The sequence below is a fragment of the Mastigoproctus giganteus genome, chromosome 10 (genome assembly GCF_048544385.1).
Source record: "Mastigoproctus giganteus isolate SK-2022 chromosome 10, ASM4854438v1, whole genome shotgun sequence".
Classification (NCBI taxonomy): domain Eukaryota; kingdom Metazoa; phylum Arthropoda; class Arachnida; order Uropygi; family Thelyphonidae; genus Mastigoproctus; species Mastigoproctus giganteus.
In genome coordinates, this window is record NC_143584.1 from 201003278 (window position 1) to 201028935 (window position 25658).

The 25658-nt window shown below is 36.7% G+C and overlaps 1 protein-coding gene across 1 annotated transcript in view; it reads right to left on the minus strand.

Moving 5' to 3' along the window:
• Nucleotides 1-25179, minus strand: part of waw (Translation factor waclaw) — a 123340-nt gene extending 98161 nt beyond the window's left edge. The window contains exons 1-3 of the mRNA XM_090383233.1: nt 25079-25179; nt 17911-17950; nt 10301-10406 (exon numbers count right to left, since the gene is read on the minus strand). Of these exons, the coding sequence (XP_090239359.1) occupies nt 10301-10406; nt 17911-17950; nt 25079-25179 (247 nt within the window). The remainder of the gene's footprint in view (nt 1-10300; nt 10407-17910; nt 17951-25078) is intronic.
• Between the last annotated feature and the right edge of the window lie 479 nt (nt 25180-25658).

Below are 25658 nucleotides of genomic sequence, written 5' to 3' on the forward strand. Positions count from 1 at the left end.
ACTGTTGCACATGGAAGACTGCTGCACAAATTGGAGCAGTGTGGCATTGGAGGCAAATTGCTGCTATGGATAAAGGGGTGGTTGAGGGGGAGAAGACAGAGAGTGGTAATCAATGAACCCTGAGGGACTCCACTAATGTTATTAGTGGAGTCCCTCAGGGTTCAGTATTTGGTCCATTATTGTTTTCTGTATTTATAAATGATATTGATGATGGTATATCAAGCTTAATGTCCAAGTTTGCAGACGATATGAAGGTTGGCAGGGTTGTCAAGGAAACTACTGACACTATGCTACTGCAACAGGATCTGGAAAGGTTGAGCAGATGGGCTGAGAGGTGGCAAATGAAGTTTAACATTGACAAATGTAAAGTACTACATATGGGAAACAGCAACCCCAGAGCAACGTATCAACTCTGTGGTACTACACTGACAGTGGTAGAGAATGAAAGGGACCTGGGGGTAGTTGTGCAGGCAGATATGAAGTTTTCTGGACAGTGCAGATGGGTTGCAAGAGTAGCTCATGGTGTATTGTCGATGATATATAGGGATTTTTCTAGCAGGGATAAGGAGATGATTATTCCCTTGTATAAGGCAATGGTCAAACCGCACCTAGAGTACTGTATACAGGTCTGGCGGCCTCATTTCAAGATGGATGTAGAGATGCTGGAACAAGTACAGAGAAGGGCAACAAGATTAGTGAATGGAACAAAGGAGTGCTCTTACGAAGAAAGGCTTAAGTTTTGCAAATTACAGTGTCTGGAGACTAGGCACCGGTGAGGTGATCTGATAGAGGTGTATAAAGCCTTGAATGGTTTGAGCATGCTCAATGTTGATGGGATTCTTCCTCTTGCTCAGAATAATCACCTGAGAGGGCATAAATTCAAATTGAGGAAAGACAGATGTAGGATAGACTGGGGAAATTTGCCTTTAGCCAGAGGGTGGTTGATTGGTGGAATAGACTTCCATCCCTTGTCGTGGAAGTTGATAGCCTAAATAAGTTTAAGGCTCAGCTGGACAGGTATTTCGAACGAACAGAGGGGTGAAGTGGAAGTGGTTATTTTTTATTTATTTATTTATTTTTTTTTTTTGGCTGATGCTGCATAAGCTTGCTTTCTTGCATCAAATGCCTCTACTAATGCTAATGCTAACAGCAAATTCAAAATGGGAAGCATTCAAAGAATTTATCTTGGAAGCTACTAGGCTTTACATACCAACTAAGAAATATTTTCAAGGTTCAGGCATAAATGGATGTCACATGAACTAATGAGGCATATGGCAGAGAAGAAACATGCATGGGATACATACAAATTAACAGGCAACGCGGAAGCCTATGATAGATATAAGCTGGTCTGTAACCAAGTCTTTAATGGTTTGAGAGAAACCAAAACTTTAATGGTTTGAGACAAAGGAAGATAGGCAGGCAAATGTAGATTACAAGAAATCTTTGGCAAAGGATGCAAAGAAAACCAGCAAAGTGTTCTTTATTTATATAAACTCTAGAAGGAAGGGGATAGATCAAATTGGTCCACTTGATATCGATGGTTCAACCGTTGATGATCCTACTGAAATAGCTAACAAACTAAATGAGTATTTTGAATCTATATTCACACATGAGGAGTTATTCAGGGAGGAGAATGCGAGGTGAATTAAACTGTGGCAGTGAGTTAGATGATTTTGTAATAACTGAGAGCAAAGTGAAGGAGAAATTGTTGAAGATAAACATAAGAAAGGCACCTGGGGTGGATGGGATCTATCCAGTTATATTAAAGGACGCAGAAAAGGAAGTAAGCAAACCCGGAGCCATAATTATGAGAGCTTCCTTGGACTTGTGGGAGGTACCCATGGACTGCACATGTGAAAATGTGTCCACATTTCACAAAGAAGGTTCAAAGGGTGACACAAATAATTATAGACCTGTTAGTTTAACTTCTGTTACGGGGAAAATAACGGAGTCACTGGTTAAAGAGGTGATACAGGATCACCTAGACAAGACTGCAGTAATAGTTCAGACACAGCATGGGTTTGTTAAAGGGAAGTCTTGTCTGACCAATTTGATTGGATACTATGATGTGGTCACAAAGGAACTGGATGCAAAAAATAATTTGATGTCATATACTTGGATTAGGAAAGCTTTTGATACTATTGCACATGGAAGACTGCAGTACAAATTGGAGCAGTATGGCATTAAAGACAAGTTGCTGCAATGGACAAAAGGATGGTTGAATGGGAGATGGCAGAGAGTGGTAATAAATGGACACTGCTCTACATGGACTAATGTTATTAGTGGAGTTCACCAGGGTTCAGTGCTGGGCCCATTGTTATTTTTTGTATTTATCAATGATATCAATGAAGATATATCAGGCTTAATGTCCAAGTTTGCAGAAGATACAAAGGTTGGCAGCGTTGTTAATGACACTACAGACAGTATGCTACTGCAAGAGGATCTAGAAAAGTTCGGCAGATGGGCTGAGAGGTGGCAACTGAAGTTGTAGAATAGATGTGGGGAAGCTTGCCTTTAGCCAGTGTGTGGTTGATTGCTGGAACAAACTTCCAACTGTCATCATAGAAGTTGATAGCTTAAATAGATTCAAGTCAGAACTATACAAACATTTGGATCAAGTGGATGGGTGAAATGAGAAGAGAAGGGGTATTTTTTTTTTTTTTTTTTTTGGCTGATGCTATATAAGCTTGCTTTCTTGCATCATGTGTCTTTACTAATGCTAATTATCTTTCATCATGCATAATGGTGACCACATAAATTACCCATGAAAGACAGCCAGTTTGCTCTCAATTTGAGAATTTGTGCTTGGCTACAAGGGCATAGAAAACCAATAGATATGATTGTATATTTTTATGCAGAATCAACATATAAAAGCAAGAACAATAAAAATACAGTGGATTCTGGTTATTTGGGCTACCGGTTAATCAGGGCAGCCGTTTATTTGGGGCAAATCTTAAAAAACAGAAACCAGTCGAGAAAATAGCCGTGGTTTATTTCGCTTAATTGGGACAGCATGCTGTTTAATCGGGGCAGGAGACCGCAGCACTGGAAATTACCTACGATTGTCTCCGATGGTACCACGTGGTTTGGTCAAAATTCTGGAGGTCACAACCATAAAACAATAGAAACAATTAGCAGTCACCTGTTTATTGGGCTTTTCTGTTAGTGAAATCTATCATAAACGGACAGTAAACTTGATCTTACTGAATTTGCGATAATACCGACAGCTAGAATTCTGTGGGTTGTTATGGTGAAATGAGTTTACACTTTCATGAAATCTTCAATCATATAAAAAAAAATTAATTTTCAGATCATCTCTTCATTCCTATTTTTATAGCTTTGTAACTCGTTACTCCATTCTCACTTGCGCGTATAGTGTTACTTGCAATTTATGAGTGCCGTGTTCTTTGTTATTGATTGCTTATCTTTTTACTGTTTTAAATTTTAACCCCCAACCACAATTGTCAGTGAACAGAAATGTCAACTAGTTCATATGTACATATTACAATACGTATTAATTATTCCGATTTTCACATGTATTCTTCCGATTTTCACATATCATTTAATTTTTTAATTGGTAAGGTAATAAAGGGTAAATTTGTGCTTAATATATCTTTACTTTTATAGCCTGTGGATAATATTCCTCATATTTTCTCTAATTAGAATCGCTGTTTAATAGAATTAAAATTCAATTCACAAACGTGACCACAATGACCGGTGCTTACTACACATTGTATAGTGAACGGTACTTTACTATGGTGAGTTCGTCGTAATGTGATTTGATTGTACAGTGAACTAATTGTAAAGGGGGGGGGTACATTGTATTTGTAACTATTTATGTGAAACTTCGGATAATTGGGGCAGCCGCTTAATCGGGGCAAAATGCACTAGTCCCGATATGTCCCAAATAACCAGAATGGACTGTATTTGAAAAACAAATTACAAAAAGAAAAGATTAAGAAAATTTTTTTTTCTTTGGTTTTTATGCTAAGAAATTTCATGAGGGTAGTATAATAAATGCTAAAATAAATTATACTACAAAGGGCTCCTGGGAGCTGATCACTCAGTATTAGTAGTGGAAAATGATTCAAGAGAGCAAGGTTACACAGCATCAGCCAAAAAAAACAATAAAAAAACCCCTTCCCATTTCAACTATTCATCCCCTCCAATAGTTTGTCTAGGTTTTACTTGAATTTATTTTTGCCATCCACTTTCACAACAACAGGTGGAAGTTGATTCCAGCAATCAACCACCTGCTGGCTAGAGGCAAACTCCCACACATCTATTCTGCAACCATCCTTCAATTTGAATTTATGCTCCCATATGTGTGTAGTCTGAGCAAGAGGAAGAATTCCATCAGCACTGAGCCCTGAGCCTGCACGATCCATTCAAAGCATTAAACACCTCAATCAGATCATCTTGCAGGTGCCTAGTCTCCAGATGCTGCTATTTGAAAAACTGAAGTCTTTTGTGGTAAGAAAATCCCTTTGTTCCCCTTGCTAATCTCATTGTCCTTCTCTGTATCTCCAACAGCTCTACATCCTAAAATGAAGTCTCCGGGCCTGTATGCAGTATTCATGATGTGGCCTGGCCATTGCCTTATAACAATGAGATAACCACCTCCATATCCCTGCTAGCAAAATTCCTGTATATTATTGAAAAAACCCCATGAGTTGTCCTGGCAGTCTGTCTGCATTGCTTGGAGAATTCATAACTGACTGCACAATCACCCCCAAGTCTTTTTCATTTTCCACTGCTCTCATAAATTGTATGTAATTCATACATTTTATACACATATAAACTGTATGAATACCTTTACATTTATGTATGAACTCCTTTACATTTACATAATAATTATTACATTTATGTATGAATTATCTTGAAATTTTTCCAGAATGTACTACAATCTGGACACGCATAACTAAATAACAGACAGTTAAAAGATGGCAAAACAAAAACAGCTTTGAAAATTGCATTAGTCAGCCACTGTTGTCCAATTTTAGAAAGAGCATCCACAATTGAAGAAATTCTTTGGAATTCAGATAAAAAAGTTGATGAAATCAAATTAACACACACACACACACACACACACACACACACACACACACACACACACACACACACACACACACACACACACACACACACACACACACACACACACAAATGACAAGTTTACTTTTTAAACAATTCTTGTGAATTTTAAATTTTAAATTTTTATCTGATTTTTGAAAATAATTTTATTAGTGGGCAATCAAGTTGAAATTAAAAAAAAAATTAACATACAAAGTTTTCATTTTCACAATACTCCAAAATTTCATGAAGAAACTCACTCTGCAGACCCTAATCCTATTGAAAACTGGTTATAGGGAACCTACTCATGATATAGGGAACCCATACTGGATAACTCACTCATGAAAGAGTTAATGATGAATATAAATTAAACATCAATCATGGTGTTAAATTCATCTCAATTCTCTCCAAAAGGTTACAAAGGTTACAACGCCATGCAAATAATGACTATATCAAGAACATTTTTTTATCGTCTTTAAAATGTCTGATAGCTCAAGATAAATGTTTAGCTTACAATGCACTTATTCTTTTAATATTATATATACAATATTTTTATACACAATTTTAATATTATATATACATATAGAGAGACACCAACTGGTCAGAGGTCTTGAAATAGTGAGAAGGGTATGAGAATATGAGTTCAAATAAATATTGCAAGCTTCAAAATGATGTTTTGAGGCTTGTGTAAATGTAAAAAATCTAATATGATAACAGTAGTAGTTACCTAAATATGTAATGTGCTGGAGTTTCAGCACTATTCCTTTCACATGATTTAAGTGATTATTTGATTAAATTGTTTAATTATTTATCTAATTAAGGCATAATCTTATTGACTCCACCACCTATGAAATGCAAAGTTACAAATGCAACAGAAATGTCTAATTTCACACAAATGACTCTATACACACCGTTTCTGTATTAGTGTCTATTAACTATTAATGGTTTTCTGCTTTTGTCCTCAAAGCAGATGCTGTGACACTATATAATAGTAACATGTGTAAAGGCTGTATTTCAACATTGTTCAGCCATTCAAATCCAGGGAGTCTTGTAATTGTAACGCGAGTCATCTATTACACAAATGAAGTTCTTTTAAAATTATGGATCATATTTATTTTCTGATGATTATTGAAAGCAAGAAACAGTCTACCATTTATTATTTTAATTTATTTCATTTCTTTTACATGAAAAAATTCACCAAAAATTCACCAAAATTCATCAATGTAAGGCATATAGGAGTAAGTGATTCCAATGAAAAGGCAAATTCTGTTGGAAACAGAGCATAAAATAGCTGGTGGTCAATATGGGAGTGTTGTTGGCATAGACATTTCAGTTTTGGTTTGAGTCCACCTAACTGCTAAATATAGTATAATGATAGTAAATATTCTTGTCAAATTAATTAATTGTAAACTCCTGAGATATGAAGCTATGTGGTCATGACAAAGTATAAACAGAATATTGGTATTTACATGGCATCACCTTAATTTTAAATTTATACTTGGTGAGGCCCCTAAAACAAGTGATATACATAAAGGAATATGGTGTTGACTCATTGTGATTTATTTCATATACTTATTTAACTAGAAAATTTCAAGTTTATTTAACTCAACAAGGTGTGTTTTGGACTCATGCTTATAAGAGTTTTACATTTATCTCCCAACGTGCTCCAAAAGTCTAGCAGAAGAGTTTTGAATCACCAGTCAAAAGCCTTACTGAAATCCAAGTATAAAATATCTTATGCATCTAGTTTCTTGGTTACTGCATCATAGTTTCCAATCAAACTGGTCAGGCAAGATCACCCCTTAACAAATCCATGCTGTGACTGCAGTATAACTGACACTCCTGTCCAAATGGTACTGCATTAATTCTTTAAACATTGTTTCCATTATTTTCCATGGAAGAGAAGTTAAGCTTTTTTTTTTTAATGGTTACTTTAACTTCACCAATTTCTATTTCATTTTCCTCTCTGTTGTTACAAACTCATTTAGCTCCCCGTTTAATAAACTGCATTTGATAAACTTCTGGCGTCCACCACCCTACAGAGTTCATGTGTGAATGTAAAATACATATTCAGTTTTGTCAGCAACCTGAGCAGGATCAGTAGTTAAACCATCAATATTAAGTGGACCAATGTGATTCAACCCCTTCCTTCCAGTGTTTACATAAGTAAAGAAGTCTTTGCTGTTTTTCTTTGCATCATTTTTGTGAACTTGGTAGTTGTTGGTGCATCGGCTTCTGTGGCCATAATGCACCTCCCAAGGTTTTTGCAGTACTTTGATCCAAGCCCGAGGCGGGATTCAAACCCGCGACCTTTGGGTTGCCAGGCAGGCACTTTACCCACCTGGCTAGCCCGGTCGGCTTTTGTGAACATGCACAAACTGCTAAAATATTCAAAATACCATCTCATTAATATCGAATACTGTCTCATTGATAGCAGTTTGAAAACCTACATATGTCAAAAATTAAAAAGCACAAACTATATTCTGTTATACAAAGGTAATTCAAAAAGAAGTAAACACTTCAGATGTTCATATGACAGTAAATTCTCAAATGTCCCATAATACACAAAATGTAATTTTTTTTAAATACCTTGATAGGTAAAACAATTTTTGTCACATCTGACAGGCAGAAAATATTACATTGGCTTCTCCGAAGTAAAAGCTAAGAATTTTGTGTCATCTATTTTGCAAAGACGATTTCAGTAATTAATGTGCAATGTGATTTTTGTATACACTATTAAAAGGATCCACCACCAACGTAAGTTACAATTGGTATAAACAGTTTAAAAGTAAAGGATGTATCTGCAAGGGGATGACTCAGGGTCACAAAAGGGGTGGTATATTCTATTGTTGACCTATATTATTGCTGGGGCATATACAAGGTCACCCTAATAACTGTACATTCCATGAATAATAAATGCCAATTTTCATTCCTATGATTTTTTTGAAACTGTTTTGTAGATTTCATACAATCCAAAATGTGCTTTTTGTTGTAAAACACACATCTGGAATGGAAAATTGTAAGTCAACTCTTTTGTTCCTTGTTAATTCGTTTTATTTATGCAATAAAATGTCCAGCTGAGGGATGGACTTATAATACACTACAGACTGGGTTATGAAGGTATGAAAAGAAGGAATAATGCAATTTTGTATATTTTATTTAGCTTATAGATAAGATAGCTAAAGAATTGCTAGCAAAAAACTCACACTATCTGTAAGATATGTCTATACTAGGAAAATAATGGATGTGATACAAAGTACACAAAAAAGGGCTGAGTTAGAGAGACTGTTTTTATACACAAGTCTTTTATCCGTTGTAAATAAATTTGTTGTTAATATATGTTTGTGGCTAAAGAAACTAGTGGAAGCTTAAGTTTTAAGGTGCTGAAAGACATACACTGTGCTGCCACTTTATTAGGCACACCCCTGCTGTGCCACAACATTGCAAGTCACATGACCACAGTTGTGGATATAAATGCAGCAGAACAACCTTTCTAGTATCAGTTAAGCATGCAAACCGTAGCAAGAATAGGGAAAAGGAGTGATCTAATGGACTTCGAACGTAGCATGGTAGTAGGTGCAAGACGTGCTGGACAAAGCATCTCCGAAACGGCGGTTCTGCTGAACTTTTCATGCACCACAGTTTCAAGGGTGTATTGAGAATGATGCAATGAACAGAAAACATCCTCTCAATGGCATTCTTGTGGAAGAAAATCACTTGTTGATGAGAGAGGTCAGAGGAGGATGGCTAGACTTGTGCAAGCAAACAGACAAGCCACAATGTCGCACATCACATCAGAATACAACCTTGGTGCACAGAACAAAATATCGCAACAGACCACTAGTCACACTTTGTCGCGAATGGGCTACAACAGCCAACAGCCACATTGCGTACCTTTGTTATCAATGAAGAATGAGAGAGCACTCCTCCTGTGGGCACAGCAACACCAGCACTGGACTATCGAGCATTGGAAAACAGTTGCTTGGTCTGACGAGTCAAAGTTCCTGGTGCATCATGTTGATGAAAGGCTCAAAATTTGGCGAAAACAACATGAATCCATGGACCCGTCATGTCTGACAACTACTGTGCAAGGTGGTGGGGAATGTTTTCTTGGCACACGTTTGGTCCATCAATACCCACAGATTCACATCTGAATGCCACATCGTACCTAAACATTGTTGCTGACCAAGTGTATCCGTTCATGTTGACAGTTTATCCTAAGTCAGATGGTTACTTCCAGCAGGATAATGTGCCAGTGCACAAAGCCTGAATCACTATGGAATGGTTTCAGGAACATGACAATGACTTTTCTTTGCTGCAGTGGCCCGCTCAGTCAGTGGATCTCAATCCTATTGAACATCTTTGGGATGAGCTGGAAAGGGCTGTTTGCTGCAGGCAAACAGCCCTTTCCAGCTCATCCCAAAACATTGTACACCTTCGTCGAATCTCAAGGAACTGTGTGACACGACACACTCGTGTCTACACGGTACTCCATTCCTGCACAACATTTACAGCATCTTGTTCAATCCACGCCTAGACGAATTCAGGCTGTTTTGAAGGCTAAAAGAGGCTCAACATGCTACTAGGTAGGTGTACCCAATAAAGTGGCAGCACAGTGTATAGTAACAAGGCAAATTAATACATGAGTTAGAAGTAAAGTATTGACACCAATTGATACTGTTTAATTTGTATTGCTAATTATGAAATGGAACATTCAGTATGCTATCCTGTTAAGAAAATAAATCCTGAAAATGAATTAATAGTCTGATCGATAAAGTAATAATTAACTTGCTAATTAAAACAAATAAACTAAAAAAAATAAAGCTCAAAAATTTTAAGTTTGCTAAGCACGAACACAATTTAACTTACTGAGAGTGTGGTAGCATTCGATCCATTTGACCATTGTAATATTGAGCAGAAATAGAACTTACATTTGTGAAGTGATGTTATATTCTCATTACATGTATTTCTTTAGTGATGAAATTATATATCCTTTGTTTCTTATTTTATGTTGACATTGTTCACTGAGCTTCCAGAAAATTCTCACTGGTTTTAAAATATAGAAACCATATTTTTAACTTGTTCTTAATAGGAATAAACCAGAACCTTGCTTACTCGTAGTTCACAGTTTACTTCTTTTTTTGAATCACTCTGAATTATATAGTGTGATCTAAAGATGAAAACCCTGAACTAAAACTAATTCCATATAATATTTCCATATACTAACCTGTAAATTCCAAAAGTCTGTCAGAAAGAGTACTTTTCCCATGATCAATATGGGCTATAATTCCAAAATTTCGAATATTTTTAACTTCAAACTTTGTTGTATCAATCTACAATTTAAAAATAAATAAATAATGTATATAATATAACAAATTTAATATGTTAGTAACACCAACCTCATGAGCAAGCTGATAATGAAAACAAGGATTTTTAAGCTCTTGTGTTTACACATGTTTGCACTTTAAATTTATTAAAATGTTCTCTTTTTTCTAAGGCAGTATTTAGTAACCATTTGAAAAATTTATCAGCACGGGAATATTATATAAATAATTCACAACTGTAAATGAATGCCAAGCTAGTTTATTGAAACTTGTGCACATGCATTTTCAGGACAAATGAAAAGCGGGAATTATCATAATAAATGGAATATTTTCAAGATCGTCATCATGTATCACTGGCATAATAAGCTGAGTTAAAATTTACAAGAGAACTAATGTTACAAAAATTTGATAAATTTTTCAGATTAATTTTCTTATTTTTTTTAAGAAAATTAATCTGGAGGTCACTACTAAAAAACAATAAAAACAATTTGCAGTTTCTGGTTTATTGGTCTTTTCTGTTAGTGTAATCAATTATAAACTGGTAGTAAACTCGATCTTCTTGCATTTGCTACAGTACCAATAGCTGGAATTCCGTGGGTTTTCATATTATTGTGGTGAAATGTGTTTCCCCTTCCATGAAATATTCAATCATATAAAAAACATAAATAAATTTTCAGAAACTCGTTACTCCGTATCTCACTTGTGAGTATCGTGTTCTTTGTTATTAATTGCTTATCATTTTTACTGTTTTAAATTTTACAACCAAAAAGTCAGTGAACAGAAATATCAATTAGTTAGTATGTACATATTACAGTACGTATTAATTAAGCTACGTACGTGAGCATAAATTTATTTTTATTTTGCTAACTGAAAAATATTCTTCCAATTTTCACGTATCATTTAACTTTGTTAATTGGTAAGATAATAAAGTTAAATGTGTGCTTTATATCTTTAAAGCAGGGGTCCATTGTATTTTGTTGGCAGATCCCTGGGTTCTGTGCTACTGAACTTGTGCTTGTTTGAGAATATAAAAAATTATGATTTCGAAGTGTGCAGTTTGTGAATTTTAAAGAGAGTAGAAGGTACATGAAATCTAGATGTTGCAGAAGATGTTTGTTTGTTGTTTGTTATTTGGTTTTATTATTTTGTTGTTTGTTATTTGGTGTGGAACAGGTATCCTGTGTGTTATCAGACACTCAGCCTAAAACACGGATGGATCCAATATCTCTCTATCACAGAAGATTTAGGAGAAGTCCGGTTGGCCTGCCTCCCTAAAATCCACTCATGCACACCTCAATAGTAAGCCCTGTTACATCACTTAGGTGGCAACTAACGTGTAGAGTGGTTCTCTTCAAGATGCCTGGTCAGTGTGAAGAGGAAAAGACCAAACACTCCAACATATGACAGCACGACAATACAAATGGCCCTCAGTCCCCAGCAGCTTTCACTCTCCCTCTTACGGCAGCAAGAGGATCAGAGTGGAAGCAGAGGGTGCTAAGAATCTCTGGGTATGACCAGGCTGCCATGCACAGAAACTGAACTTGGCCTGTTATAACGTAAGATCACTCATCGGTGAAGACAGGATATTAGAGCTGGAAAAGGAATTAGAAAATGTGAATTGGAATATCATCGGTTTGGCTGAAACAAGAAGAAGAAATGAATCACTTATAAGTTTATCAAGTGGAAATCTACTGTACACCAATGGAAACAGTGAAAGGAGTGAAGGTGGAGTTGGGTTTCTGGTCCATAAAGATTTTAAAAACAACATTTTGGAATTCAAAAGTACATCACCAAGAGTGTCAAGACTAATACTCAAGATTTCTAAGAGGTACAAGCTAAAGATTATAATGATTTATGCACCAACATCGAGCCATGATGATGAAGAGGTTGAAGAAATGTACACCGAAACTGAGTCTTCTAGATGAGCAGAAAACCCACTACACTATTATTATGGGGGACTTCAATGCTAAGGTTGGAAAAAGACAAAACAGTGCAGAAAGGGGAACTATAGGAAACTTTGGAATTGGTGAAAGAAATGAAAGAGGTGAAAGACTTGTGCAATTTGCAGAATCTCAAGGACTGTCAGTAATGAACACTTTTTTTCAAGAAAAGGGTGAACAGAAAGTGGACATGGAAGAGTCCAAATGGATTAACTACTAATGAAATCGAGTTCATCCTCACTAACAGAAGATATATTGTGAATGATGTTACCGTCCTGAATAAGGTAAATGTTGGAAGTGATCACAGAATGGTAAGATGTACACTTGATATAGATGTTGGAAAGGAAAGGAAAAAACTGACTCGAGTAAATAATACAAAGGTCTTTGAGATAACAGAAGAGGAGAAAAAGCAGTATGTACTGGAACTTAAGAACAAGTTTTGTAGGTAGTCTTACCAGGTTCCATTCTCACCAGCTAAAAAATGAGCAGCTATTGGTATACTGGGCACATGGACACCAATGGACATTTGAGATGTGTAAAAAAGGTCTCTGAATCCAAAGATCTGCCACCATCCAGTTGCTCTATGCTGATGGCAAGACCAGAGTATGACGAGAACATCACGAATCAATGAATCCATAGTGCGAGATATCAAAATTGCAAGTTAGTGGTAGAAGTATGGTAGTGTGGAAGAGTGTTTTTGTGGTACATATTAAGTCTATTGATACAGCTGCATCAATTTATGAATGCCACAGCCAACTTGAACATTTTTCTTGACCAAGCACATTCATTCATGCTCACAGTCTATCCATCCATCTAGAAACAGTGGGTTCAGACAGGATAATGCACCATCTCATAAGGCACGAATTGTTCAGGAATGTTTTAGGAGCATGAGGGCAACTTTACCATCATTGGGCAGTGTAGTCATGGATCTCAACCCAATTGAGTATCTGTAGGATGAGGTGGAATGAGCTGTTTGCAGCACAGAACTAAAGAATGGAATTCCTGTGGAATGCTTTTGGCACCTTATAAAGTCCATGTTGATGAATTGAGGCTGTTCTAAGGGAGAAAGGAGATTAATATTAGTATCAGTAGTGGAAAATGATACAAGGAAGCAGAGCATATACAGCATCAACCAAAACAAAAACACTTTCATATCACTTTTCCCATCACCTGTAATAATTTGTCTAGTTCTTCCTTAAATTCAGTTAAACTACCCACTTGTACAACATTAGATGGAAGTTTGTTCCAAGAATCCTCTGGCTAAAAGCAAATTTCTGCACATCTCTCCTGCAAACATCCTTCTTCAATTTAAATTTATGCCCCCACACATGTAATGTCTAACAAGAGTAGACATTACATGTGTGGGGGGGCATACATTTAGCTTACTCAATACACTGAAAGCCTTAATCACCTCAATCAGATCTCGTCACAGAGACCTAGTTTCCAGATGCTGCAATTTGTGGAACTGATCTTTCTTGATAAGAGTACCTTTTTGTTAATGTCACCAATCTCAGTGCTCTTCTCTACATGCATTCCAATAGACCCACATCCTCCCTAAAATGAGGCTTCCAGACCTTAAGTATTTAAGATGTGGCATAACCACTGCCTTTCACAGCAGAATAAATCCCTCCTCATCCATTCTCATAAAAATTGCTGTATAACAGGTCTTTTTCACTCTCTGCTACTTTCAGTGCAGTAACATACAGTTGGTATGTTATATTCTAGGATTACTACTTCCCATATGAAGTATATTCCATTTGCCCAACATTAAACTTCAATAGCCATTTACCAGACCACTTCCCTAATTTTCTTAGAGCTGTTGAAGTAACATCCACTGATTAGCATTAGTAGAGGCATATGATGCAAGAAAGTAAACTTAGACAGCATCAGCAAAAAAAACCCTTCCCATTTCACCTATCCATTCGCTCCAGATATTTCTCTAGTTCTGCCTTGAATTTATTTAAGCTGTCAACTTCTGAAACGACAGATGGAAGTTTATTCCGGAAATAAACCATCCGCTGACTAAAAGCAAACTTCCGCACATCTATTTTACAACTGTCTTTCCTCAATTTGAATTTATGTCCCCTCAGGCAATTAATCTAGGGAAGAGGAACAATCCTATAAGCATTGAGCATGCTCAAACCATTCAAAACCTTATACGCTTCAGTTCGCAGGTCTCCAGACACTGTAATTTGCAAAACTTAAGCCTTTCTTTGTAAGAGCAACCCTTTGTTCCATTCACTGATCTTGTTGCCCTTCTCTGTACTCATTCCAACAACTCTACATCCTTCCTAAAATGTGGCCTCCAGACCTGTATACAGTACTCAAGGTGTGGCCTGACTATTGCCATATACAAGGGGATAATCACATCCTTTTTCCCAGCTAGAAAAATTCCTATATATCATTGACAAGACACCATGAGCTACTCTTGCAGACTGTCTGCACTGCTCAGAAAACTGCATATCTGACTGCACAATTACCCCTAGGTCCTTTTCATTCTCTACCACCCTCGGTGTAGTACCACACAGTTGATATGTTATTCTAGGGTTACTGCTACCCATATGCAGTACTATAGTCATTGACCAACCTATCAACCATTGTATCATCTCAAAATTTGGCATTAAGCCTGATATGATTTCTTCAATATCATTAATAAATATTGACCATATTTATTAATGATCCTCATTTCCTGTGTAGCAAATGGATGAAAGTCCTGCATTCTAAACAGATAGTAAAAAACAGGAATAAAACTCCGAAATAACCCTTTTCACCATACATTTCATAACAGTTTAAATATTAGCATTAGTAGAGACATATGATGCAAGAAAGCTTATGCAGCAACAGCCAAAAAAAAAAAAAAAAAAAAAATGCTCCCATTTCACCCCTCCGTTCGTTGCAAATACCTGTCCAGCTCAACCTTAAATTTATTTAGGCTATCAACTTCCACAACAAAGGATGGCAGTCTGTTCCACCAACCAACTACCCGTTGGATAAAAGCAAACTTCTACACATCTATCCTACATCTGTCTTTCCTCAATTTGAATTTATGCACTCTCAGGTGATTATTCTGAGCAAGAGGAAGAATCCCATCAGCATTCAGCATGCTCAAACCATTCAAGGCTTTATACATCTCAGTCAAATCACCTCGCAGGTACCTAGTCTCCAGACACTGTAATTTGCAAAACTTAAGCCTTTCTTCATAAGAGCAACCCTTTGTTCCATTCACTAATCTTGTTGCCCTTCTCTGTACTCGTTCCAACAGCTCTACATCTTTCTTAAAATGAGGTCTCCAGACCTGTATACAGTACTCAAGGTGTGGCCTGACCATTGTCTTATACAAGGGGATAATCACCTACTTATCGCTGCTAGAAAAATTCCTCTATATATTATTGACAAGACACCATGAGCTATTCTTGCAAACTGTCTGCACTGCTCAGAAAACTTCAAATCTGCCTGCACAATTACCCCCAGGTCCTCTTCGTTCTCTACCACTGTCAGTGTAGTACCACAGAGTTGATACATTACTATGGGGTTACTGCTTCCCATATGTAGTACTTTACATTTGTCAATGTTAGACTTCATTTACCACTTCTCAGCCCATCTGCTCAACTTTTCAAGATCCTGTTGCAGCAACGTACTGTCATTAGTGTCCTTAACAACCCGGCCAACATTTGTATCGTCTGCAAACTTGGACATTAAGCATAAGCATCATCAATATCATTTATAAATACAGAAAACAACAATGGACCCAACACTGAACCCTGAGGGACTCCACTAATAACATTAATACACGATAAACAGTGTCCATTGATTACCACTCTCTGTCTTCTCCCACTTAATCATCCCTTTATCCATAGCAGCAATTTGCCTCCAATGCCACACTGCTCCAATTTGTTCAGCAGTCTTCCATGTGCAACATTATCAAAATCCTTTCTAAGATCCAAATATATGATATCAAAGTTATTCCCTGCATCCAGTTCCTTTGTGCCTACATCATAGTATCCAATCAAATTGGTCAGGCAAGACTTTCCCTTAACAAAACCATGCTGTGTCTGAGCTATAACCCAAGCCTTGTCTAGATGATCCTGCAATGCTTCTTTAACCAGTGCCTCCATTAATTTTCATGGAACAGAAGTTAAACTAACAGGTCTATAATTACTTGTGTCGCCCTTTGATCCTCATTTGTGAATTAGGGTCACATTTGCACATCTCCAGTCCATGGGTACCTCCCCTGAGTCCAAAGAAGCTCTCGTAATTATGGCTAAGGGTTTGCTTACTTCCTTTGCTGCCCCTTTTAATATGACTGGATAGATCCCATCCACCATGGGTGCCTTTTTTTATGTTTATCTTCAACAATTTCTCCTCCACTTTCCTCTCAGTTATTACAAAATCATCTAGCTCACTGCCAGAGTTGAATACACCTCTGGCATTCCCCTCCCTGAATAACTGCTCATGTGTGAATGTCGATGCAAAATATTCATTTAGTTTGTTAGCTATTTCAGTAAGATCATCAACGGTTGAACCATCGATATCAAGTGGACCAATTTGATCTATCCCCTTCTTTCTAGAGTTTACATAAGTAAAGAACTCTTTTCTATTTTTCTTTGCATCTTTTGCCAAAGATTTTTCATAATCTGGCTTTGCCTGTCTAACCTCCTTTGTGACTTGGTTACAGACCAGCTTATATCTATCATAGGCTTCTGTGTCACACATTAATTTATATGTATCCCATGCATTTTTCTTCTCTGCCATGGAGATGGCAGCAAAGGGAGAGCAGACAAATCCTGGGGGTGTCTGCTCATTCATGAGCTTAGATGATTGAACACATTTAAATATTTTAAAAATATATATATATAATTTGAATAATTTTAAACCGTGAGTAATAGATGTCAGATTTGAAGAGTTTTGAAGAGAAGTCACCCTATGGAAAAAAATTGAGGTAACTCTATTGTAAATTTTTAACTACTTTAAAACAAAACTGATTCCAGAGTATGCTGTTCAGTATAAACTCCAAGACAGCTAGTCAGTGTTGTGTCTGTAAATTGTATATATTTTTGAGTTGCTTTGCGTGTTTTTTAGCACAAGAAACCTGAGTTTCCAGCAGAAAAAGTAATGCAACTTCTTACCTGGGATCAAATGCATTGAGAAGAGCCAGGTCAAATGTCCAAAGCCTGGACATTGTGTGTGTTGGGGGGGGGGGATGAAATTGGAGTCCAGGCTCCTTACAGCAACACAAGTCAGCCCAGTCAGACTATTTGTCTTGGGCTTCAAGTTGATTCCTGATGATCCATGCCCAAAACCAACTAATTCAGTTACAGTAGTGTGGAGGGGGGAAAAAGTTTCTCCCATCCCAAACCAAGCCTTTTCCATATGAATGGAATAATAGTAATCAACCATAATCACTGTGCTAGTCATGAAGGCTCCCAAAAGATATACACATAAGAAGACTTCATATACACAATAATAAGATTGCCTTCTGAGAACATCACAACTAATTTATCTATCTAATTTTAAGCCCTGTATCCTGCAAAAATTAGTTAAGTATTTTTAAAAAGAAAATGAATCATACTTACTTGTTCCTTCTTTTTTACATACTTTACTGATGAACATAACCTACAATGGCAAAATTTAGATATTATAATTATATATTATGTCAAAATTTTATTTATGTATTATATCAAAATTTTCAATAATACCTAAAATAAATAAGCTTGTAATTAAACATGTGGACTCATCCTACCCCAAACAAAATTAAACATTTTCTAGCAATCTAAAATTAGCACAAACAATAACACCTCTTCTACCTTTATCCAGAGCAGAAATTTACTCTTAATGCCACATTGCTCCAATTTGTACAGTAGTCTTTTATGATGCTGCCGACCGGGCTAGCCGAGTGGGTAAAGTACCTGCCCGGCAACCCAAAGGTTGCGGGTTCGATTCCCGCCTCGGGCTTGGATCAAAGTACTGTAAAAACCTTGGGAGGTGCAATATGGCCACAGAAGCCGATGCGCCAACAACTACCAAAATAAAAAAAAAAAAAAAAAATCAGTCTTTTATGAATGCTCAATACATTGATATTAACCTAGAATGCTAAATACGTTGATATTAACCTAGAATGCTCAATACATTCTAGGTTAATATCAATATTTGTAAAAGAATAAGGGAAATTTACCTCAATATGATACGTAGGACACTTCCGTATAATACTCTCCATAAATTAAAACAAAAACAATTTTAAAAAATTGAAAATCTTACATTACAGTAAGAAATAATTAACAATAATTAAAAATCAAATGAACACAATTAAAATTCAAGTAAAAAATTAATTTAACAAAAAAATTCAAAACTATTTTCCTTCCCTTGAAAAGATGTGGATCTGATGGGACAGGTGCAGAGAAGAACCAGATGATTAATCAGGGGTACAAAAGGAAGGAAACTCTTAGGAAGGAAAATCGTTTTGCATTTTTTTCGTTAAATTAATTTTTTACTTAATTTTTAATTGCATTAAATTGATTTTTAATTATTGTTAATTATTTCTTACTGTAATGTAAGATTTTCGATTTTTTAAAATTGTTTTCAGACAAGATGACCCCTTAACAAATCCATGCTGTGACTGCAGTATAAGTTCATTCCTGTCTAGATGATCATGCATTACATCTTTAACCAGAAACTCCATTATTTTCATCGGAACAGATGTTAAGCTAACGGGCCTAATTTTTTCATGTCACAGTGGGAGAAGACGGAGGGTGGTAATCAATGAGTGCTGCTCTTCGTGGACTAATGTTATTAGTGGAGTCCCACAGGGTTCGGTGTTGGGTCCACTGTTGTTTTGTATATTTATCAATGATACTGATGAAGGTATATCAGGCTTAATGTCAAAGTTTGCAGATGATACAAAGGTTGGCAGGGTTGTTAATGACAGTAATGGCAGTGTGCTACTGCAACAGGATCTAGATAATTTGGGCAGATGGGCTAAGAAGTGGCAACTGAAGTTTAACCTTGACAAATGCAAAGTACTGCATATGGGTAGAAGTACACCAGAGAAATGTACCAACTGTGTGGTACTTCACTTAAGGTGGTAGAAAATGAAAACGACCTGGGAGTAATTGTGCAGTCAGATATGAAGTTTTCTGAGCAATGCAGACAGGCTGCCAGGGCAGGTCATGGAGTTTTGTCAATGATAAATAGGAATTTTTCTAGCAGGGAAAAGGTGATTATCCCTCTGTATAAGGCAATGGTCAGGCCACGCCATGAGTACTGCGTACAGGTCTGGAGGCCTCATTTTAGGAAGGATGTAGATTTACTTGAGCGTGTACAGAGAAGGGTAACAAGATTGGTGAGGGGAATGAAGGGATCCTCTTACCAAGAGAAGCTTAAGTTCTGCAAATTGCAGTGGCTGGAGACTAGGCACCTGCACGGTGATCTGATTGAGGTGTATAAGGCCTTGAATGGGTTCAGCACGCTGAATTCTGATGGGATCCTTCCACTTGTTCAGATTACGAACCTAAGGGGGCATAAATTCAAATTAAGAAAAGACAGATGTAGAATAGATGTGCGGAAATTTGCCTTTAGCCAGCGGGTGGTTAATTGCTGGAACAAACTTCCATCTGTCGTTGTGGAAGTTGATAGGTTGAATAAATTTAAGGAAGAACTGGACAGGCATTTGGAGGGAATGGTGTGATTTTTTTTGGCTGATGCTGTATAAGCTCATACACATGCTTTCTTGCATCACATGCCACTACTACTACTACTTTTGACCTCCCTTTGTGAATTGGTATACATTTGCACATCTCCAGTCCAAAAGAACTTCTCCTGAATCCAGATATGCTCTCATAATTATGGCTAAGGGTTTGCTTACCTCCTTTTCTGCCCCCCTTAATATAATTGGATAGATTCCATTCATCCCAGGTGCCTTTTTTTTTTTATGTTGAGCTTTAACAACTCCTCTTCTACTATTCTTTCAATGAGTTAAACATTTTAAATGGCAAATGCAGTTTTTTTTTTTTCATAATGCCATACTTTAAAATAAAAACATTAACAGGAATGCTTTATATATTTAAAAATTAAAATTTCAAAATCGTCAATTTCTCATATAATGATCCCAAACTTCCAAATGAGACATGTTTACAGGAATCCAGTTTACAGTATAGTGCATAAATAGGAAATAAGGAAAAGAATAAATTAACGAATTAATGTCCAAGTGACAGTAATAAATTTGACAATGTTTAAAGGAATGATAGTAATAATGAGTCAATAAGAAGTTTCCCTATGAACATGTATTAACAAAATAATGGAAGGAAGCAATACTTATGTAGCATCAGCCTTTAAAAAATAAAATAAATAAGAAATACTGCTGATTAAAACTTATCAGGTTTTCATTCCTCTCATCTGTTTCAGTTAAGCATTTATTTGATCTGGTATCCACTGCTAGTATGTAACAAATTTAACCAGTTTGTGCATGTTGTCTCAGAAACATGTTCAAAGAGTTTTTGAGATGTTTTGATTGTTTTTGAGATGTTTCTGAACATGTCAAAAAAAATCACGTTACATTAGATGATGTACATGTTACACAAAAAAAAAAAAGCAACTGTAATCCAGTGATTATTCAAAAATAAATAAATTAGTTATCTGCTTCCATCTATATCCTGATTAGTAATATTTTTCTTCATTGTCAATAGCATCAACTCTGTTTTTCTAAATTACAGGCACTATCTGAGTCAACCAAATAAAAACTCACATCGCCCTTCCCTTTTCTGATCACACAGTTTGAAGATTTCACCTCCCAGCCATAAATGTGATCCCTGAGCTTCAATCATGCTAAGTGAATGCTTGCTATGTACAGCACAACTAATTTAAAATTAACTTTCATTGGCTATATAAGAATCAAAATGTCTTAATACTTGCTTGAAGTTTCATTTTGATGTGTGCAAGATGTAGTTTCAGTACTGTATGAGGTCTAAAAATATTAAAACTTGTGATACTGAAATTTATATTTTATCTCAAATTCTTACACTGATAATGAATTTCATAAGACATTTGAATAGCCAACACAGCTAAGCATTAACAAACATTTTTTGCTGATATCAGACAAGAAAGTCATAGCTGTCTTATGCACCTATGCTTGTGATGCCTATATACAGTGCTGTTTGTTATTTGGTTTTTAGGAGCATTAGCAACTAAGGCCATATTGCTCCGGGATATGCGGTGGTCATTCCCTGACCTTTCCGCATCCTCCGTATTTGGTGGTGACGGGCTCGAACCCCGGTCTAATCAAGAAGCGTGTTCTACGCACTGCCGCTCCTTCCCACCTGGCTACGGAGGCGCCTATATACAGTGCACCCTTAGAAGTAACTTGAGCCAGCCCTGTAGACCATTACAATGAAGATCAATTATGGAGGGCCACTATACATGCTAACTGGAATCTATATAATACTGGTGTAAATTGTTTGTTTGTTATTTGGTTTTTAGGAGCATTAGCAACTAAGGCCATATTGCTCCGGGATATGCGGTGGTCATTCCCTGACCTTTCCACATCCTCCATATTTGGTGGTGACGGGCTCGAACCCCGGTCTAATCAAGAAGCTGTGCTACGCACTGCTGCTGCTCCTTCCCACCTGGCTACGGAGTGGCCTATTGGTGTAAATACACCATAGAAAACTCTTAAACGAAAAAACTACATTTGTAGTGTAAAATGGCATAATTTTATCTGTATCTCTTATTGTGCTCATCCTTCACGAGTTGCCATGTATTGCACTACCTCGAATGATGCCTTGTTGCATTGACTTTGACTTAAAGCTAACAGGAATGGAAATTTTTGAAAAATGAATCTATTTGAATTTATTCCCCTTCTAATTGGCATAATTCCACTACTGATAATCACTAGATACCCAGCATTAATCAATATGTATAAACTCAGAAAGCCATTCATTCATTCCATGTAGTATCAATAAGGTCACTACATTTTAAAATCCAAAAAGGAGAGCATAATGTTGCTGTCCTCCTTTTGTTATCCAAAAAAAGATACTAACTTTTTTCAGAATGAAATACGGGTTTTGGGTATATAACATAATTATAAAAAAAATAAATAATAAAATAAAATAAAATAATTTTTTAAAAAAAAATACTTTGTAAATATATATATATTTAAACAACAGGTGTATGTTCAGCAAATCCGATGAACTTCTTTGATTCAATTTGTTTTTCATTTACATGTTTAGTAAAATAATCATTTTTTTTTATTTTTATTAGTATTAACATATGATGCAGGAAAGCATGCTTATAAAGCATCAGCCAAAAAAAAAAAAAAAAACCTCCCAAATCACTTGTCCATCACCTCCAATAATTTGTCCAGATCTTCCATACATTTATTCAAACTACCCACTTCCACAACAACAGATGGAAGTTTGTTCCAACAATCAACCACACAATGGCTGAAGGGCAAAGCTTTGCACACCTATCTTGCAACTGTCCTTCCTCAATTTGAATTTATTCCCCTTCATGTGTAGTACACGCAAGAGGAAGAATGCCATTAGCATTGAGCTTGCACAATCCATTCAATTATTTGGTATGTCAATATCGCACCTACACAATAAACAGTACATGGAATGTTTTTGACCTCCGCTACTCATTTTATGCAAGAATATTCTTTTCTCCGTGGTACTGTGTGATAGTGATCATTTTGACATTTTTAATGTGGCACATAACACATAATAGCATGCTTTAACTAACCGGAAATCAGTGTGTTCAGTTGCTGAGATTCACACAGAAACGAAGACTACAGTGTTTATTGCATATGTGCAAATGTCAATTGGTAGTCAGTAGCCAAGTGGTCAAGAGTGGGAGTGCAGTGGCACACACTCTGAGTAGACCAGGGTTCAAACCCGAGTGCTAAATACGGTCAATCTGCCAACCCGCACTGAACCAGCATGGCAGATTATGGTCCATTTCCCTCAACACGAATTGTTGAGGAGGCTTCCATCCTGCAGTGGGTTGATAATGGTTACAGTTTACCTTACCTTTATGTATCACAAAAGAAATGGGATTAGAATGAACTTTAGAATAAACACACTCAGAATGAACCTGACTTAGAGGAAGCTCATAAAAGTAACTTAAAAACTTGTTGAATCAAATTTATTTTATATAAACTTGGAAAGCCAGTAAACTAATGTCCAAAGGAGAACACCAAAATCATCATAAAGCTAGACCATCCAGCACTGTGCAAAATTCACAAGTTGAAATGGCAACTACAGTAGGGAATAAGATTCACCATGCAATAAGATTCTGGGCCTTCCTGCCCATCTTCTATTATAATGAATGCTTGGGGCTGTTTGCTTTGCATTCATTATACTCTTTCTCTTCTTACCCCTTTTTGCACAATAAACACCAAATATGCAGCAGCATAAGCAAAAATAAATAAATAAAAAATTTCTGATAAATTCTTTCTACATTCTCTTAAAGTAAATTATCATGTCATGTCTAGCTGTGGCTAGGTCACATCAGGTGTCATTACGTGGCACCTGATGTGACCTAGCCAGTCACATCAGCTCGTTATTTTTTACTGTTTTTGTTGTTGTTGTTGGTGCTATGTAAACTTTCCTCTCATCATACTACTAATAATAAATGTTCTACTGCACTACACCCTGTTCTAAGGTGCCAGAGCATCGCCTTACCAACGGACTGTCAAGGTTTTCTCACACCTGTATTATACTCTCGGACTGGTGAGGTGCAGCGGACATGCTTTCTACATTTGCCAGATGTGGAATTCCAATCTGGAGCTCACCTGTGCAGACCTCCCTTGTTGTGCAAGCTGTCCTCCTTTTCCTGGCCTTCGGTGGATTCCCAGACCATGGGTGATTCCTATTCCTCCCTTCCCCCATTTCTTCTTTCCACTGGAGGATACCTTCTTTTCTCATCCTCCTCATTTTGCCTACTTTGACTCCACCACTTGTACTATCTTCCCCACTCTCCCCTTTTTCCTTTTTTTTTTTTTTTTTTTACTTGGTCTCCATCCAGAAAGCTCAACTGACCCTGGTGGAGACCAGCCAGGGTATGACGAGCAGCCTGGTTCACCTCCCAGCGGTGGCGGCGGGCAACACTGGTACCCTGAGGCCAAGCAGCTAGAGATGCAACAGAACAAAACACAATACATGTACTGCATAAACTAGACACTACACTTTTTCCTGGCTTTTGCAGTAGTTCTGCATTCCATCACAGACTACATACACTGCATAGGAAACCACCAGTGGCATTATGACCCTAAATTCAAAATGACAGTATGTACTGTACAGTCATTCTGAAGAATGTTTTTCGGATTCCTCCCACACATTATGCAACATTTACGGTTGTTATTATTATTATTTCATTATTATTATTAGCTATATGGTGCAAGGAAGCCCGAGGCTTATGCTGCACTAGCCAAAAAAAAAAAAAAATTTCCTGAGTTACCCTGAGGGAGAGAGAGAGAAGGGAATCACCAAGAAAGAGAAAAATGATGATATCCAACTCAGAACCCTGGGTGTGCCAAGCCCATACTCACCAAATGTGAGCCCCTGGGGTTATGTATGTGAAAGAGAGAGAAAGGTGGGAGAACCGAGCAAAAAAGAAATTTTCCGATTAGGCCATGACAAAGAACTGTCAAAAAATTATATTTTCGACTTATTTTCATCATGATATATTCCACGAACTGTGAACTGATCTTGCAACAAAACTACGTATAGGGCTGTTGCAGTTCTCACTACTCACTTGTAATGTTGAAATAAATGCGTCCTACTTAAACACTTTTTTAAATAATGATTTATCCATTTTATATTACAACTACCACCAGAGGACAATTTAAAAACCATAATTTCTAATAAAGCTAGAAATAGCGGTTATATATTCGAAAAAGATGCATGTATTAAGATTCTCATTGCAACCTTTGAAACTACACATGCAACAACATTATTCTGCCACATTATATAAATTTTCGTTTGCTAGCGCGCCACCTGCTACGAAAGCCCAGAAAAATGCAATGGGAAAGAGTCAGTTTTCAACATTTCTAGAGAAAACACACCTATGATATTTCATAGAATTTAAACAAATTCAAAAATTCAAATTATTTTATTAGAGTCACCCGGAATTTCTTCGATATACCCATTTATACGCTGATGAGCCAAAACATGACCAGCGAGTCGTTTTGTAAATCGAAGCAACTGCAGGTGAACTAATGCGCGTGCGCGGTCGGGACACGATATAAAAACACCTGATGCTGAGTTCCGTTAAGCAGTGTTACTCTTGTTCTTCAGATGGAAAAGGCAGAGGACTTAAGCGAGTTTGACAAAGG